The sequence below is a fragment of the Canis aureus genome, chromosome 27 (assembly GCF_053574225.1).
Source record: "Canis aureus isolate CA01 chromosome 27, VMU_Caureus_v.1.0, whole genome shotgun sequence".
In the NCBI taxonomy this organism is placed as follows: domain Eukaryota; kingdom Metazoa; phylum Chordata; class Mammalia; order Carnivora; family Canidae; genus Canis; species Canis aureus.
Window position 1 is genome coordinate 12,788,579 of NC_135637.1, and position 18,496 is coordinate 12,807,074.

At 41.0% G+C, this 18,496-nt stretch overlaps 1 protein-coding gene across 5 annotated transcripts in view; it reads right to left on the reverse strand.

Annotated features, from left to right (window-relative positions):
- Positions 1-2,552: 2,552 nt before the first annotated feature.
- Positions 2,553-18,496, reverse strand: part of BRAP (BRCA1 associated protein) — a 28,925-nt gene continuing 12,981 nt past the window's right edge. The window contains exons 6-12 of one of the 5 annotated variants that reach the window (XM_077875663.1): positions 18,266-18,414; positions 16,044-16,119; positions 15,223-15,361; positions 14,749-14,858; positions 12,526-12,615; positions 7,552-7,655; positions 2,553-4,978 (exon numbers count right to left, since the gene is read on the reverse strand). In XM_077875663.1, the coding sequence (XP_077731789.1) occupies positions 4,615-4,978; positions 7,552-7,655; positions 12,526-12,615; positions 14,749-14,858; positions 15,223-15,361; positions 16,044-16,119; positions 18,266-18,414 (1,032 nt within the window). In that variant the 3' untranslated portion in view covers positions 2,553-4,614. Of the gene's footprint in view, positions 5,005-6,876; positions 7,358-7,551; positions 7,656-12,525; positions 12,616-14,748; positions 14,859-15,222; positions 15,362-16,043; positions 16,120-18,265; positions 18,415-18,496 lie in introns of those variants that run through there. The other 4 variants (XM_077875667.1, XM_077875665.1, XM_077875664.1 and 1 more) reach the window with 4 other exon arrangements.

Genomic DNA, 18,496 nt, shown 5'->3' on the forward strand with positions numbered 1-18,496 from the left:
CCAAAGTCTTTTGGATTTTACTAATGATGTAAAGTGATACTGTCTAGCTTCTCCAGTGGTGGAGACACATCATTCTTTTAATGATACCCAATTGTGCCTAGCCCTCTAGGGAAAGTGTGGACTCTTGGTCCATTGGGCCATACTCAAGGGATTGAGAATTTACAATCACAAATCAATACGGCTGGAGGGGGCTTTGCACACTCTTCCTTTTTAAATGAGGATACAAGACACACAAGCAGATTTGGTCTGGGACCTACTGTTCCTTCTGGACAAAAGGTGGCAAAGGCCATCTCCACAGAGGCCAAGTCAGCACTGTTTTTCACATCATTCAGCATTTATGCTCAGTGTTATAGCTCCATTTTTTTTATCTTTGGAGCAGAATTTCACCATCAGTCGTATTATACTAGGATACAACCTCTCTACATTTATTTCGAGGCTGGATCTGAAAGGAGTTTTGGGTCAGGGGATTTAGAACACGGTCTGAAAAAAAGCAAAGCTGCTTTAGTTCACTTAGTGCACTTGGTAATTAGCCTTGGAGTAACAAATGTTATCTGCACCAGTGCAGCTCCGTGCCAAGTACCAAAACCACATTTTCCAGATGATTCCAGTGAGAAGTTTCTGACCTGAAGCAATTAAACATTGGGCCCCAAAGGCCACAATCATCTTGTATAAAACAACAGATTGTTCATCTCTCCCTCGCCTTCTTTAGTGCAGCAAGAATGTAAAATCAGATTAAGAACCAACTGCAGAGCCCTCTTCATGCTTGCTTAAGCTTCCAGAATTACAGAAAGGGACTGCTCCATGTTCATGAAAAGTATACTAGCTAACATGATGCTGAGATAGTTTTGGCTTCTGAGAGTACAGCTTTCCAAATGAATGTCTAACAGAACCTAATATTGTTAAGTGCCTCAGCCTTCCAGGGAGGGCAGGAGTCCCAGGGACGCAGGGTAAAAAAGGTTACCGGTAAGTGGCAAATGGTTACCATTACCTTTAGAAGATGAAAAGAAGGCATAAAGGAGTCAATTATGACATTAATCAGGATAAAGAGGCCACAACTCCTCCCTAAACCCCCCCTCCCAGGGTAAAAAAATAAAAAGAAGCTTTATATAACTTCCCTGAGGTCTCCTAATGCACCAATGCAAAAGTATTTGTTTGCTCCAGGCTGAGGGCAGGCAATGCGGTGTTTGGGGAGAAAATGAACTTCAAAAGTTGTACAGGATGAGACTTTGGATCCGGGGGCAAAAGGGATGGGGAGTTTCCTGAAGGGAAAGGCTTTTATTCCCCAGTACTGCTTTACTCTTTCCTATTAACCTACAATTTTTTAACGTTAAAAGCTCCATTCTGGGGGCGCCTGGATGGCTCAGTGGAGCATGTGGCTCTTGGTTTCGGCTCAGGTCATGCTCTCATGGTCCTGGGATCCAGCCCCAGGTGAACTCCGTGCTCAGCAGGGAGCCTGCCTGAGGATTCTCTCCCTCTGCCCCTCCCCCCGTCCCCACTACAAGCATGCCTGCTCTCTCAAATCTTAAAAAAAAAAAAAAATGCTACATCTGTTGGTGTAGACACTATGCAGATATTCTAGGACTCTCACTTCAAGAACCTTCACAGACAAGAATGGAAGGGCTGGCCAGAAGCAGAGGCCTGTCAGAGAACACTGGTGGCTTCCTAAGCTCGCCGAAGGGGAGAGCCAGGTCTCCGAGCAGTATGGACATCCCCCAGCACCACGATGGAGCAGGAGCTGGGTCATGAGAGACTCCTGAAAAATGTCCTTTCTGCTGCCAAGAAAAAAATGAACGCAGCAGAATTCACTGTGGCAGTTAATTCAGCTTTCTCGTGGAGAAAACGAAATCACTTTCCTCAAATGTGAGAGCGACTTTCCTTTTTTAGATAAGCCCAGTGACTTCCTCACAGGAGCCCAGTCTGCCAGCAGCCCAGGCAACGTGGCAGAGTGCACAGCAGCCAAATCTTAAGGATAGTATTTGTAACTTGTGTATCCCGATTATACCGGGAGAGGGGTTTCCAAGTGATGACAGAAGGCTGTTCATTTGTGATTTGCCAAGCTCTCCACACTCTCCTGGCTGGCTGTTTCAACTCCTTCCCAGCCTTCTCGCTGAGGACAGCCTGGCTGTGCAGGCCTGGAGCGGACAGTTGCTTCAAGGCTTTGTTTTACCCAGTGTATGCTAACAAGTCACGTTTGGGACAGTTTCAAAAAATAAAACCATCTCAGCTTGCAACAAGGCCTGGTAAAAATTGTCAGGTGTATAAACTGCTTTCCGTTTGCAGAAGAGTTGTGTGAGGAGTCTCAGCCTTTCCCGAGCCCCTAAATTCAGATCATTTTCCTTATTCTGTATCTGGTTCAGCTACCTTTTATTAGTTCGGGAAGCTGGAGCAAAGGGGTGGGAAGATGAATAATCTAGCTTACTATATTGTTGAGGGGAAGGTTTTTAATGCGTCCTTTAAATCCAGGTCACTGACACTTTCTTAGGTTATAGATACAAGCTCATTTGTTTGGACAAATGTCAATCAGAGAGACACAAATTTCACACAGGGCAGAATCATTTCAAAGTTTGGTTATTTTAATGCAAGTTCATTGTTCAGGGTAGTACGGATATATTAAGTGGTTCATTTCCATCCTGAAGAAAACACTAACAGTTTCTATCTTATGTAATTTTGTCAAATTCAAACATGACTCTTTGACCTTTTTCAAAAACATTTTCTTAATATATCTTGATAAGATTCTTTATTTCTGGAAAAAAATTTTAAACCTTTAAGTAGTTTGGAAACATCTGCCTATTTGCTCATTCCTCTGGGCACAGCCTTTCAGAGCATTTATCCCACCTGTACTGAAAATCTCTGTTCTCCCAGCTGGTGGTAGGGCTGCTTGATGGAGGTGATCTTGGGAAAATGAGGAGCGAGCAAGCTTTGTAAATTACTTCTAATTCTCTTAATTAGTATGCTACGATCCACCCCAGCTTCTGCAAGGTCAGACATGCAAGACAAGTACTTGGCCAAAAAAGCAGGATTCTAACTAGTGTAAAAATAGATTTTAAATAAAATAGAATCTCTATAGGAAAGAGAATTAGGTTATGCTTTACATTCCCACTCTTGCTTTAGGATATCTGTATATATAAGTCCAAAGGGGACTTAAAGAGTTGGTCGGCCCCAAGTAAAAATTGAGAATGTCTGAGTACATTCATTTTGCAAAGTTACAGGTGAGGTTTTTTTGGGAAATGCTACAGCACATCCCACAAAAACAGATGGTGATTAACAATACAGTTTGTGTGCTAACAAGTAACATGTAAGACGTTCAGGCTAAAGAAGATGAGGCCTAACCATAGGCTAAAAAACAATTCTAAAATGTGATCATTTGAAAACTCTGGCTAACTCTAAAGCAGAAAACAAACCCCATCATTTAACAATATCTCTTGTTAACCAAACCAGCTACCTCTTTTGGAAGCTAAATTCCAACACGGGCTTTACTTTAACTTTGCTCAATTACTGTGTATTATGAATTACTTGACATTAAGGTTTCTAGAGAGAGTACACAGCCCCTTTGTTGGCTTGCAACAAGCACTTTAAAACATGACTGTTTTAAAGAGGCTCTGTTAAAATTCTAATTTTCAGATTTAGAAACAGCCTTTGGTTGTATCTTGAAAGCGTAATTGAAAATCTGCCCAAGCTCCCTCTAGCCGCAACCTGAACATGCAGCCCAATCTTTTGTAAACATCCAGAAAACACTGATCCCAGCAAAATACACAATCAGCTAGTCAGAGGCCTCACTCTGCATTTTCACATGGATGATAAATCTGCCTGCTGATTCTTGCTAGATGCTAGGAAATCCACTCTAAGAGTTGAGTCTTAGAGCAACCATTTGGCCTCCTCCTTACTTGAGGTTCATAATGTGGCGTGGAGTCGTCGAAAATAAAGTAGAAGCGCCACTATTTTTCTACACTGGGTCTGCTGAGCTTGCCGCACATGGGTTGTTTGTTTTTCCTGGCTAGCCCTGGAGCAATAGATGGCTGCTCGGGACAGGCTAGTGACTAAAGGCTTACAGGCCCAGCCTCTTTTCATGTGACATTCAACCAATTCTTCAACTCCCAGACACGGATGGATGACAATGACGGGAGACTAATGGCTAGGGAATTTCCATAAATCCTCAGCGGCCAGCGCAAACCTCTCTTTAAAGCAGCTGCTAAGACCTCAGGTAATGTTACCTTTGAGGTTACCAAAAACAAACAAACAAAAAACGCCACCTCGAACCGATCCCAGAACTGAATGTAAAATACACCAACTCAATAAATACAACAGAAAAATGCACAGCAGAGCTGGGGCTTCTATCAATTAGGAAGGCAAAATGGTCATTAGAATGTCTGAGGTTAGTGAGCTATTACGGTTGAAAACAGCAGCCACCTTTTAACACAGCCCATTTCCATCAGCTCTCCTAGCCATCAACCTCTGCATTTACTACACCACACACTAGCAAAGAAAAGGTCCAAACCACGGCGGCTCCATCCTCACTGGTACTTATTGACGGCCCACTCTCACATTTAGCTGAAGCCCCAGCATGCCCTTGCTGTGCCAGGGAAAACAGTCTCAGGGACACCCGTTTCCCAGAGGTCATTTGCCCCTCTTGCTGCGGCCTTTCCTGGAGGGCAGCTTCCCACTGCCCCCTGAGGAAGCGGGGCTGGAGGCCGAGGCCATGGCAATGTTGATCTGTCCTTCCTGTATTTCCTGCCTGGTCTCGGCCGGCAGGTGGTTGATCTTCTGCTGGGCCTCTAGGTAGAACATGACATCACGCAGCTGCTCCTGGATCTCGGTGATCTGTAGATCCTTCTGGTCACAGGTCTCCTTCAACACCCTCTCCTCCTCCTTTAGTTTGTTCTGCAGGAGGACTTGGTTGGCTCGCAAACACTTGTTCATTTCCTGCTCCTCTTTGAGCTCTGTGGTGAGTTTGGCCACCTTCATGTTTAGTTGAGTGCACCTTTTGTGAAATAAAGGAAGACAAAACTATGATTTTCATTTGCTGACACTGTCCCTTTTTGGCTCTGGGATTGAACAGAAGTGCTGTGATCTCAGAGTCCATTTAGGGACTGGACTCTTCCCTCCTGTGATGGAAGGACACTGGTTTGCTGCCATTGCAATAGCTATACAAAGCAAGGATTTTGCTCCAGTTAACAGCATAGCTTCAAGAAAATTTTTCTAAGCATCAGAAATTTTTCATTTGCAGAAATGACTCTGTGATTCATGGTAAAACATCTACTGCTTCTCTGTTTTGTAGTCTGTGGCTTAGAAATAACAGCTACTACAATAAAGAAGTTATGAGGAAAAGGAACATTCTCAGAGAGTCAAGTGCTCTGACCTCACTACATTTGCTGGTGGAGAGTTTTCAAGAATAGGGAGTGTCCTATTTTTGATACTCAAAATTAATCATAAGAATTACAAATTAAAACACCATCTGAGATACCATTTTTATGTATCAGAATGCCAAAGAGCTCAGACGTGGGAAAAGAAATTCCATGCATTGGCTCTGGAGTGTGAACTGGTACAAATTCTTTGGAAGTCCACTTGGCGATACCTATAAAAATCAAAATTTCGGGACGCCTGGGTGACTCTGCAGTTGAGCATCTGCCTTTTAGCTCAGGGCATGATCCTGGGGTCCGGGATCGAGTCCCACATTGGACTCCCTACATGAAGACTGCTTCTCACTCTGCCTATGTCTCTGCCTCTCTTTCTCTCTCATGAATAAATAAAATCTTTAAAAAATATATCAAAATTTCACATGCCCTCTGCCTCACTTATTCTAGGAATTTATCCTACAGAATATATTCTGTATTATTATAGCAGTCTAAGACTTGAGACAACTTAAACATACATAAATAGGGACTGGTTAAAATTATTACGGGACCTCCAGACAATGGAATACCGTGCAGCTGCTATGAAGATCAAGAGATCTAGATGTGCCTGTAAGAAAAATCTCCAAAACAGAGTATTTTACCAGAGTACCTAATATTATTCTATTTTTCTAGAAAAAAGATTATGTGAGATGTTGATACAGGTACAGCAAAAGATCTGGAAGAGTAAATATTCACTGGCACTGTTAATTAATAGGGGGTAACCAGTACATAGATGATAGCAAAATCTACAGGGTGGAAAAAAACTTTCAGTTTTTAAAAAAAAAGCAAAAAAAAAAAAAAACTTTCAGTTTTAATTATTTCACAGAGTTTGTTAGGGAGCTGAAAGTATAGGAGAATATTTTAATTTCTATTAATGCCATAATGTTGCTTTACAATAGTTAAAAATCACCACCACTACCACCACCTTCGGGCACCGCGCTGGCTCAGTCAGTAGAGCATCAACTCTTGATATCAGGGCTGTAAGTTTGAGCTCCATGGTGGGTACAGAGATTACTTAAAAAAAAATATTTAAAAGAAAAAAAAAAACTTTGGTAAAGAGTGTTGTGGGTGATGAAAAAATTTTGAAACATAGTAGTGACAGTAGCATGTTGTGAATGCCACCTCATGTCACTGAATTATACACTTATAAAGTGACAAATTTTGTGTGCTATAGATTTTTGCCACAATAAAAAAGAAAAAAAAAAACTATTAAAATAACCCCAACTTTTGACAAGGGGGAAAACAGGTGAAGAGTAAATGGGAACTCTGCACTATCCTGGCAGCCTCTGTAAATCCAGAGTAAAGGTTTATTTAAAACACACACACACACACACACACACACACACACACACACCTTTTAAAGTTATCCTCCTAAATTTATTTTTTATCCATTTGGAGGTAAAAAAAAAAAAAAAAAAGTTATTTTTTGTGAGTGTACTTTTTTTTTTTAAAGATTTTATTTATTAATTCATGAGAATAAGAGAGAGAGACAGAGGCAGAAACACAAGCAGAGGGAGAAGCAGGCTCTATGCAGGGAGCCCGACGTGGGACTCGATCCCAGGTCTCCAGGATCACGCCTTGGGCTGAAGGCGGCGCTAAACTGCTGAGCCACCCGGGCTGCCGGAGTGTACTTAAACTAGAAAGAGAATTTCAATCAGCAGCAATCATCATCTGCTAGAACAGTAGTAGAGTACATTCTTGCCATGCTGTTCTTTAGCTTTTCGCTCCATAGTCAACAAGTCTGGCCTTTAATTCCTGTCTGAGGCGGGAGTACACACCATCTCCAGCTTAGACACAGTTTCTCTCCTAACTGCCAGTTCTCAGCCACATGGCTCAGAGAAGCTGCAACTCTGAGCACAAGGCAGTTGCTTTCTACAGGCAAAAAGGAAAGATATTTATGCAGACAATAAGCACAGATGTCAGGGGAGAGCACTGCATTCCACACCACGTCCATCTGACATGAAACTCTGGAGTTTAAAAAAAAAAAAAAAACAAAAAAAAAAAAAACAGGAAGTCACAATAAGTTTGCTCCATATATAGGAAGACCCCGACAACCTAGTGATAGACACACTTGGAAAGTGTTTCCACAGGAATGAAGGAGATTACCTGTTTATGAGCCTGTTACAATGAAAAAGCTAATTAAGAGACTAATTACACTTACTTTCTTTCCACAGACTGCTTTTCCTTTAGGAGATCATTTAGTCTGTGCTCCAGATTATCACATTTCTCAATTGTTTCTTTAAATTTGGTCTTCATGTTGTTAATCTGGAAGGGCAAACAGAAGTCAGTTGCACTTCACAGAGGCATAGTTGTGTGGTCTTTGGGGCTAATGTCACCAATGTTTCTCCAATCACCTGTCTATAACTTCAAAAAACCAAAGAAAAGGTGAGACAATCATTTGAAAGAACCTGTCGTGGAAATAAACATTTTGAGTAGTCCTTTTTTCCCCTCCTTTTAATCTATATCAGGATGAACAAGAGATTAGGAGCAGCTGAATGTCAAGCCAAAAAACTCAAAAGGAAGAGCTTCAGCTAGTGGAGCAGGAGATAGATTGTCAGAGGCAAGAGCAGAGGGTCCCCTTTTAACTCTTTTTTTTTTTCCTCCTGAGATCACATTTCAAAAATTACTATCTAAATAATCTAACAAACTAATTTAAGAAAATGAAAATGGTGATAACTGATTTTAACTGTTTGGGACCCCCTGCAAACTCATTAATTTTCTCATGTACCACAAGGCCACATGGAACATAAGTGATTCTTGTTTTGAGTTCATTTGTAAGTATAATATAGAGAGAACAATTTCATGTTACATTGTCTTAGAAACTGAAGAGAATTTTAAAATTCTGGTATATTTTGTGTGGGAAATCAAGAGTCTTCTGAAGTCCAGCTAAGTAGACATTGGATTCACTCAGGTGTGACACTCTACACAACTGCCTGAACTCTACTGGCATAAGGACAAAGAGCAAAGACTAGGTGGGAAGGAGCAGTTGTGAGGCTGGGTGGATCGTGCGGCAGTAATAACAGGGACTGAAAGGGACTGAGAATTTAAATCATATGGCCCACATACCAGCCAGGTGTTTTGAAAGCAGTATCTCCTTTATATAAGAAGCCAGAGTCTTTAATGTGGCAACTTTTTAAAGAAACAGGCTTAAAAAAATAAAAATAAAGAAACAGGCTTACAGAAAGGTGAGGCAATCTGCCCAACGTCACCCAACTAGAGCATGGAGGGTCCAAGACTGGACCCCAAATCTGGGTCCAGAGCCAAGTTCTTTTATTTTTTTTTTAAAGATTTTATTTATTCATTTTTTTAAAAAAAGATTTTATTTATTTATTCATAAGATACACAGAGAGAGGGAGAGACAGAGACACAGGCAGAGGGAGAAGCAGGCTCCATGCAGGGAGCTCGATGTGGGACTCGATCCAGGACTCCAGGACCACGCCCCAGGCCGAAGGCAGGCGCCAAACTGCTGAGCCACCCAGGAATCCCCTAAAGATTTTATTTATTTATTCATGAGAGAGACAGAGAGAGGCAGAGACATAGGCATCAGGCTCCTTGCAGGGAACCTGATGTGGGACTCAATCCCAAGACTCCAGGATCATGACCTGAGCTAAAGGCAGAAGCCACTCAGGTGTTCCCAGAGCCAAGTTCTAAACCTCCCTGTACTACACTGCAGGCCATAGCTGTACAGCAAAGGAAAAAATGACCTCTGGGCAGATGTAAACTCTCCGCAAAATGTTCATCATGTTAGAAAAAGGGCCACTGCTTTTAGTACTTTCTTTTAAAAACCTGCCATATGGCCTACCTAGATATTTAATAGCACTGTTTTTATTTTTAAATAATAAGAAAATAACTGTAGAAATTAATGTTATAGCCAACTTCTGTTAAGGTGGAAGAACACACAATTAGAGGAAGATTCCTCTATGTCATAAAAAAATAACTTAAAAATTGCTCTAATTCTAGTTTGGTATTAATTTCCTCCCCAGTATTATTTTTATTTTTTAAAAAAGATTTTATTTATCCATGAGAGACACAGAGGGAGAAGCAGGCTCCCCATGGGGAGCCTGATGTGGAACTAGATTCCAGGACCCCATGATCATGACCTAAGCCAAAGGAAGACATTCAACCATTGAGCCACCCAGGTGCCCCGCCAATATTATTTTAAAATAAAAGACCACTAGATCCGTGTACATTTTCTCCTAAACTGATTCCTGTTAGTTTAGGGAAATTGGAAAGGACAAAAATCGCTATCGAAAGTAATGAAACTGTGTATGTTTTGCTCACTGAAGATACTTAGGCTGAACGCACTTAAATCAAGATGAAAAATAACCAAGTAACCTCAAAAAGCTTTTTAATATTATTATAGACAAATGTTATGATGGTTTATTTTTTTTTATTTTTTTTATGATGGTTTAAACTAGTGTTTTTTAAGACATTTCTGACCATGAGCCCACAATAAGAAACACTCCATATACATATATACATACAACTGACAGAAGAGTTTCACAAAACAGTATTAAACATGATAATACACTCTGGTATTTTACATCTATCCTATCCTGTTTAATAAAAATGCCAGCTGCACTCCACCAAACTCATTTCACAATCCAAAGCTAGAAAAATACTGATTTACATGGCGCTACAAGTCCAATAAGAAAAGAGGGATCTTTAGGGGAATTCACCTGTCCTGACTGCCTGCTCAATGTTCTTCATACATAGCTCCACTGAAACAAGAACTTTCGAGTGGACGTGAGCTTCTAGAACAGACTCTCACATGCTATAATAATTACACTACCTAAAGCATGGTGGGGGTGGGGCAGGAAGAGTGTTGTAACTGAAGTCCACAATGAGGCCCATGAACAAGAATCTCCGTCAGTGAAACCCATGGTCTGTTACTGTTTCTCCCTCCACATGATCTCCTGCCTGAGGTGCCAATGGACAGAGGACCTGTCAAAAGTAGGACAGTGGCAGGAAAAAAAAGCTTACACCACCCATTAACTTATGGATAAGTGACATTTGTTAAGAAAACAAAACATTCTTTTCAAGCTCTTCCAGCTTTTTATGTAGGATTGCCCTTGCCTCCATCTTACCCCTATGTAAAAGGAAACACAAGTTTCAGTGTTTAGTTTTCCTGCCCCTTGACTTGCTTTTCATGGGCATTTGTTAGGGAATGCAGTTAATCCTAAAGAATCTTAAAAGGTGGATAGGACCCTAAGCTAAACTTGCAAGGGTCTGTGTGAAGCACTTTAGGTATATCCCTTGTGCAAAAAAAACCATTACTAAGGCTGCACGGAGTTGCCACTGCTCCTCCCTGGGACTTACTAACTTGACACCCAAGTGGCAGTGACCTGTGCTCTGCCTCCAGTGCTATGGGAGGCATGTTCTTCCCATATGTACTCCAATCAAGCCCTATTCAGAACTAGCACATCAAGTGATGTTGAGTGCCTCTGGAAAAGCACTCTCATCACTTGGAAGGTTTTATGAGAACTACATCAAGACCTTTTAACCAAAGATCATGTTAAAGCTGGTGCTGAGCCTTAATTTTAGAAGCCCGATTTCTCCTCATTCATAGGCATATCCAGAAACTGGGGCCAAGGGGTCTGGCATATGTGTAAGCCTGGCCCTGCCTGCTTAGTTCCAGAATAATCCTAGCCACCCCACAGATGAGACCCAAGCCTGGCTCTGCAGCCCCTATCTGACGGTCTAGTTATTGCTGGGAACTCACAAAGTAACTAAAATAATCATTTAAAAAAGTTAAAAGCCTATATTTAATACTAAGAGGATCAGTGAATTATGAACACCGTCCCAGAACCTGAGAAAGGTTCTTGGAGCCCCATTATACACAAAGCCTCAGAAGCTCACATGTTTTCAAACTCCTTTCTTTGGAACTGTCAGGTTTCCTTGTCTACACTGGAGACGACTGGAAAATCAAGCAAGTGAAGCCCTGGACCTCCATCTGGGTTTCCACCAAAATCATACCACTTTTCTCTTTTACCTGCTGCAGTAGTGAATGGCATCTTCTTTAAAGCATTTTGTTAAAATCCAAAAACCTCTGCCCTACACAAACAAGGCACCACGGGAATCACTGAAGCTCTAGCGCCTCTGCCTTCTTTTCTTCTGTGATTTTTTCTTTTTAAGATTTTATTTATTCATGAGAGAGAGAGAGAGAGAGAGATTGAGAGAGGCAGAGACACAGGCAGAGGGAGAAGCAGGCTCCATGCAGGGAGCCCGATGCAGGACTCGATCCCGGGACTCCAGGATCACGCTCTGAGCTGAAGGCAGGCACTAAAGTGCTGAGCCACCCAGGCGTCCCTCTTTTCTGCGATTTTGAAGAGCTCAGCACCATCTTACTGCTGCAGAAGCCCACATGCAGCTCCTCAAAGCAGCTGTTCTCAAGCTGACAAACCAACTGGCAGACTCGAATTACAAGCCCTCGTGTATATACTTCTATTTTTTTAATGGAATTGCACAAAGCACTAGAAAACCTGATTGAAGTTAACAAATAAACACAACTCTCCCCAATCAAAAATACTTAAGCCTTTAAATCCAAGTTTTCATTTCTTAGGGTATAGCAGGTATTTAATTTCTTCCTGTCATATTTACTGTAATACCAAGTTCAGCATACAATTTTAATCCATTCTTCTTGATTTACTGATTGTAGGTGAGAATATATGCTGGCTTCCCTCCCTTCTAAAATAATGCTCAGTTGGCTGCAACAGCCTATTTTTGTCTCTTCCTTTTCCTCTTTTTGACTAATTTCATTCTTATTGTGGTCTAGAATTTCTTGTTGCCTGATACTGCCTTCAGGGGCTATGTCTGTAAAGAACGATGATTCATGTTTTTAACCACTTCTTTCTGGAATTCTGATCTAAAGTTAGATTACTGGGGCGAGCCAACGGATTCCAAATTCTTGTTTTCTTTCTTTTCTCTGCACACCGCATCCACCTCCCCCCTGGTTTACTGAGATATAACTGACGTATAACAAAGGTTTCTTTTTAGAGACAAAACAATTCCCTGTCTCTGTATCAGACAAAGGAAGATTCCAGCATTCCTCTTTTCTTAGGTTCTGCCTTCCCCCACCCTAACATCAGATAGCCCTGCCATGTGGCACGTAAGCAGCGACAAACCAGAAACTTACTTCCTCTGCTGTGTCCTTCTCTATCCGAACTATCTTGTTTTCCCAGTAGATTCGCTGAGATTCCAGCTGGCTTGTTAGTAAATACGAATACTAGAAACACAGAGAACAGACACCAAAACATAAATCACTGTGGTTTCTTAAATTCAATTAAAACTGGACTTTTAATTACCTATTGAAGAGAGAGTGTAACCATCAGAATGTGTATTGTATGTTGGTTATACTCTACTCAACAAACCAGGGGAATGCAGAGATGTCAATTACACTCCTGTCCTGGGGCTTACCATCTAGTCTGGACAAGCAAGCAGAGAAATATACATGAACAAGTAAGCTTCTGTTCAAGCTAACTTTTAAGAACCACAGGCTTTTAAATCAAAGTATAACTCAAACCGGCTCACCCCCTCCAGGAAGCTGTCCCTGTCCGTCCTAGTCTTGGGTTAAGGGTCCTCTCAGCTCCCTTAGTATAGTGGCTATCATCATTAACAGCACTTAATCACCAGGTCTCCCTGACAAGACCGTCAACTCTTTGAAAGTGAGGGCTCTACCTTTATTTCTGTAGCCCCAGTGCCTGGCACACGGTGGATATCAAGAAATGTTGGCTACCTGACTGCATGAATGAACGAACGGTGCTGTGTAAGCACAGAGAAAGGACAGATGACTTATAAGGACTTCTGAGAGAAGGAGAGATTTGGGAGGGCTCTCGACAGACAGGCGGAGGAGATGCGTAAAATACAATTCCAGAGAACTACTGGACCCAGTTGTGAGCTGTGGACATTCAGGATCTCGTTAAGATAAAGGAGTAACATCAATGAGGCAAGGATGCAAGGTAGGGACAGATGGAGCCTTATTGAAGGCTCTAGGATATTATGTTGAGAAATGTAGACCACGGAGCGGCAACACCACATCTGCATTTCAGAAGGACTATCCTAAAAGACTAGAAGATATCTGAATGTGTTTGTAAGCTAGAGAAGAGAGTGAAGGTGCAAGAGAGAAAGGATAGATGGGGGAACGTATATGTGCCACCAGAATGTACATTCCACAAGGGCAGGGAGCTGTTCAATGCTGCACTCCCAGCACCAGGAAGTGTGCAACTGACAGCAGCCTTCCATAAACATTTGTTGAATGAATATATGTAGAGTTAATGTGGAAGGGTTGCTTATTCTAAAAACTTAATGTAAACGGTTTAAACTCTGTTCATATCAATACAATTAATGGTAAAAACACCAGCCTTATTTTAAGTCATTCTACTGAATCTGTTAGACCATAAAAGTCTGGAGATGAACAAGTTTTCAAATATCCATTTCCTCCCAAGGTTAAGCTTTTTTTTTTTTTTTTTTTTTTTTTAGATTTTATTTGAGAGAGACAGGGAGAACACGAGTAGGAGGAAGCAAAAGGGGAGAAGGGGTTAAGCAGACTCCCCACTGAGTAGGGAGCCCAATGCTGGGCAGAAGAAGGGCCACTTGTTTTTAAAACGGTTTGAGAGGTGCCTGGGTGGCACAATCAGTTAAGTGTCTGCCTTTGGCTCAGGTCATGATCTAAGGGTTGTGAAATTGAGCCCCACCCCAGGCTCTGTACTCAGCACAAGAGTCTGCTTGAGATTCTCTCCTATTCCTTCTGTCTCCCTCCACTCATACCCTTGCTCTCTCAAATAAATAATCTTTAAAAAACCAAAACAAGACTTGTGTTAAACTTCCCCTTCATTAATGTAAAATTTATAGTACACAAATTTTATAGTAGATGGGATGTACTGCTACAGTGAAAAATCAGATTGTGCTAATTTTGTTGTTTCTTCAACTATATACATACCCCCAAATGGTTTTATGTATATACACATCAAATTCATAAAATACATACTATGAGTATGTAAGTGTCTAATTCATAAAATGTCCAAGATATACTAAAAAGCTTTCCAGGTATGGAAGGATACTACTTGAGTTTCTTCATTCTGACCTGCTCAGTTTCCAGCTGCTACTGTGATGCCAAAAGGAAGATTCTTAACTTTCAGTTTTACTGTAGCTAGAGGACAACCTTAATACTAAGACTGAGATAATGAGGACCATCACATTCAAAATAATAAGGCGCAGAAGATTTAGACTTTCAAAGAAGAAAATCAGACAGAATAAAAATATTTTAACAATCCTTTGCAGTAATGATAGAACTTTTAAGTTAGGACTGTAAGAAGCAGTAAAAAAAAAAAAAAAAAAAATTACTAATTATGTGTCTTACCTCTAACTGTAAGGCATCTATTTTCTCTTCCTGGCAAGTATCACCCTCACATTCATACTGTACTATTTTCCCATCTGTTTTACTTGCAACCAGTCGATGGACATAGTTATCTAAAGAAAAGAAAGAATGCATCAACCAAGGCTTGTTTCTCCACAATGAAAAGGGTCTGCATACACTTTTAACTCTGATAAAATTTTTTTTACAGGTTCTAAATTAAATGCCTTGCAATACTTCTGTACAAGTGAGCTAAGCCATTTGAGTTTAAGAGTGAGAGGGCAAGTATGGAAGTGTTAACTCTTTATAATGTGCAATTCAGGTCATTTGTAGGAAATAGCGCCCTATGGGGCACCGTGAGAATTTGAGTTTGCCTCAGCTGTCAGGAAGATTTCAAGCTGGGAGAGAAAGCGGAGAGGTTCTGAGGGAGAGATGGTTATGCAGGATGAATCCAAATTAGAAAATGACAATAGTGTTCACCTCCGGCATAGTCCCAGACTCGATGGTTGGTGAGCTGCATGGCATACGTGTGCTGCGTTTCCTCAAAGTGCTTATAAGCATGTCGACTTACATACCGTCCACATCCTATGTGGCCACATATCAAGCAAATCCATAGGTTCTGCCACAAAGAAGGTAAGATCTTCATGAGTTATACAAAAATACACGACCTGGGTCACTCTGAGTGGGAAGGAGCCTAACACAGAATGAAGCTCAGTTCTTTCTACAGGAGTTTTGAATAAATATGTTTAAAACCCAAAAAGCAAGAATGTTTATGGGGTCAATCATTTTCTTGTTCTTCTAAGTAGAGAGCAAAACAAATATTCCCAACTTATCAAGGAAAGTCTAGTCCCTTTTAAAAAACAAAGAATAAGGAGATCCCTGGATGGCTCAGCGGTTTCGTGCCTGCCTTCGGCCCAGGGCGTGGTCCTGGAGTCTGGGATCGAGTCCCACATTGGGCTCCCTGCATGGAGCCTACCTCTCTCTCTGCCTATGTCTCTGCCTCTCTCTCTCTCTGTCTCTCTCATGAATAAATAAAATCTTTAAAAAAACAAACAAAAAACAAAAAACCCCACAAAGAATAAAAAGAGTGTATTTTGCTCAGGAGTATAAAATAGTTTATTTGTATTTCTTGCCTGACCCTAGACAAAAAGAAAAAAAGAATCAGTTGGAAAAAGGATTGAAAAGAATTTTTTTTTCTTTTTTTAGGATTGAAAAGAATTTAAACCACACAGGGCAGAAGCAAACCCCAGGCCATTAAAGCTGTGCTCACTATTCTTTCCCAGCAGCCAGCCAGTACTTACTTCCTGCACACCACACTCAAAACACTTATTCTCTTCTACTGGCTCTGGCGTTTGGCAGTACCGGCAGACAGGACACCTGTCCAGGACACAAAACCAGAACAATACACATGAAACACAAGAGACAGCTGTTACAGAACCAAGTCAAAAACTGCATGTGAAATCTTCAGTCTCTTACATACTGTATGGTTAAACATCATAACTAAGGCTACCACTCAAAGAACACTTGCAAGTTATCCTCAAACAAAATGAAAAAAATACAAAATTTTGATAAAGAAGAAAAGTAAGGAGTCTTGATCTGCTTCATGCCTTCTACTCTTCTGTCTAAAGCTTGAAGAACTAAATATGTACCAGTTAGAATTAGAGACTTGAGATAAATTGTTAAGTTTACATTTGGTTATCCATAAGGTATTTTTACCTGAAGCAATCTATATTATGCCCATTTCCCAAAGATCTAAATCACTCAGAATGTACTCTGTCCTCTTTTGGGTTGCTCCCAAGAGTTAGAACGAAAATCTGTAATAAATTTCACCTCCAAAAAGTTCATATACTTCCTGAAATGCACATGATATTTTACCATAAAATGAACATATGGAAGAGAATACCCAGTGCTACGTACTCAAGTTTCAATTTATAAAGAGTCAATTAAAATGGCACTGAAGGCAAACTCACAGAAAGAGAGAGTAGAAAGGGAGATGGATACCAGGGTCTGGGGGAAGGGTGGCGATCAGGAGATATTGGTCAAAGGTTACAAGGTTTCAGTTATGCATGATGAATCAATTCTGGAGAAGTGGCATTCATCAATGTGACTATAGTTGATGATATCATACTGTTTTGGAAATTTGCTAAGTAGATCAACTTTGGGTGTTCTTAGCACATACACACACAGAGACAAAAAAGGGAAAATGGTAAAAGTATAAGGTAAAATATGTTTATTGGGTTGGTTGTGAATATTTCATAATGTATATGTATGCTGAGTCATCAGGTTGTACATTTTAAATATATACAATTTCTTTTTAAGATTTTATTTTTAAGGGATGCCTGGGTGGGTCACTGGTTGAGCATCTGCCTTTAGCTCAGGGCATGATCCTGGAATCCCAGGATCAAGTCCCACATCAGGCTCCCTGAATGGAGCCTGCTTCTCCTCCCTCTGCCTGTGTTCTGCCTCTCTCTCTCTGTGTCTCTTGTGAATAAATAAAATCTTACAAAAAAAAAAAAATTTTTTTATTTTTAAGTATCCTCCACCCCAAACATGGGGCTCGAACTCATGACCCCAAGAACAAGTCGCACAGTCTACTGAATGAGCCGGCTAGGCACCCCTAAACATATACAACTTTTGGTGACCAATTATACTTCAATAAACCTAGGGGGAGAAAAGGCATTTAAAAAACCCATTAATGCCTTTCGGTTATACTCAAGACAAAGAAACACTAAGTACCAGTAACAAATGCTATTTCATGGGCAAAAATGATAGAAAGTTGGTTATAGTTGAAACTAATTACGACTGGCACCAAGACGAATGCTTAAGATATAACTAGTTTCGGGGATCCCTGGGTGGCTCAGCGGTTTAGTGTCTCCCTTCGGCCCAGGGCGTGATCCTGGAGTCCTGGGATCGAGTCCCACATCAGGCTCCCTGTGTGGAGCCTGCTTCTCCCTCTGCCTGTGTCTCTGCCTGTCTCTCTCTGTCTCTCATGAATAAATAAAAATAAAATCTTTAAAAAAAAGATATAACTAGTTTAATTTCTTACCCAACTGAATAAATAAAACCAAGAAAAGAATATTAGCAGGAAGAACATGAAGTTCTTGTCACAGAAAAGGAGGCTCTGGATTTCCTAAGAGAAAGCTAAATGATCTAGTCTATCTTCTTGTTTAGTATCAAGAAAGGCCAGACGGGCACCCCGATGTTGACAGCAGCACTATCAACAATAGCCAAATTATGGAAGTGGCCCTGTGTCTGTCAACAGAGGAAAAGATAAAGTTGATGTGGTGTATGTGTCTATAGACACAATGGAATATTATTCAGCCATCAAAAAAGAATCAAATGTTGCCATTTGCAACAACATGGATGGAACTAGGAGTGTCATGCTAGGTGAAATAAGTGAGAGAAAAGACAAACACCATCTAATTTCACTCAAATATGAAATTTAAGAAACAAAACAAACAAGCAAAGAGAAAATTGTGGGAAATGGGCTTTGATAGGGTGGGGGCCTAGCGCCTACACTCACGTGGTGTCGTCCCAGCGCTGCAGGCACTGGCTGTGGAAGCTGTGGTTACATAACGTGGTGAGGATGCCATTCACGGACTCGTCCATACGCTCCAGACACACTGTGCACTTGGGGAGCTCAGTCAGGTCCATCACGGGGAGGCTGGCGCCCTACAAGGAAACATCTCACATAAGTCTCTCTCTTTATCCACGGTTCTAATATACATGTTTTTAACACTAGTTTTCCTGGTGC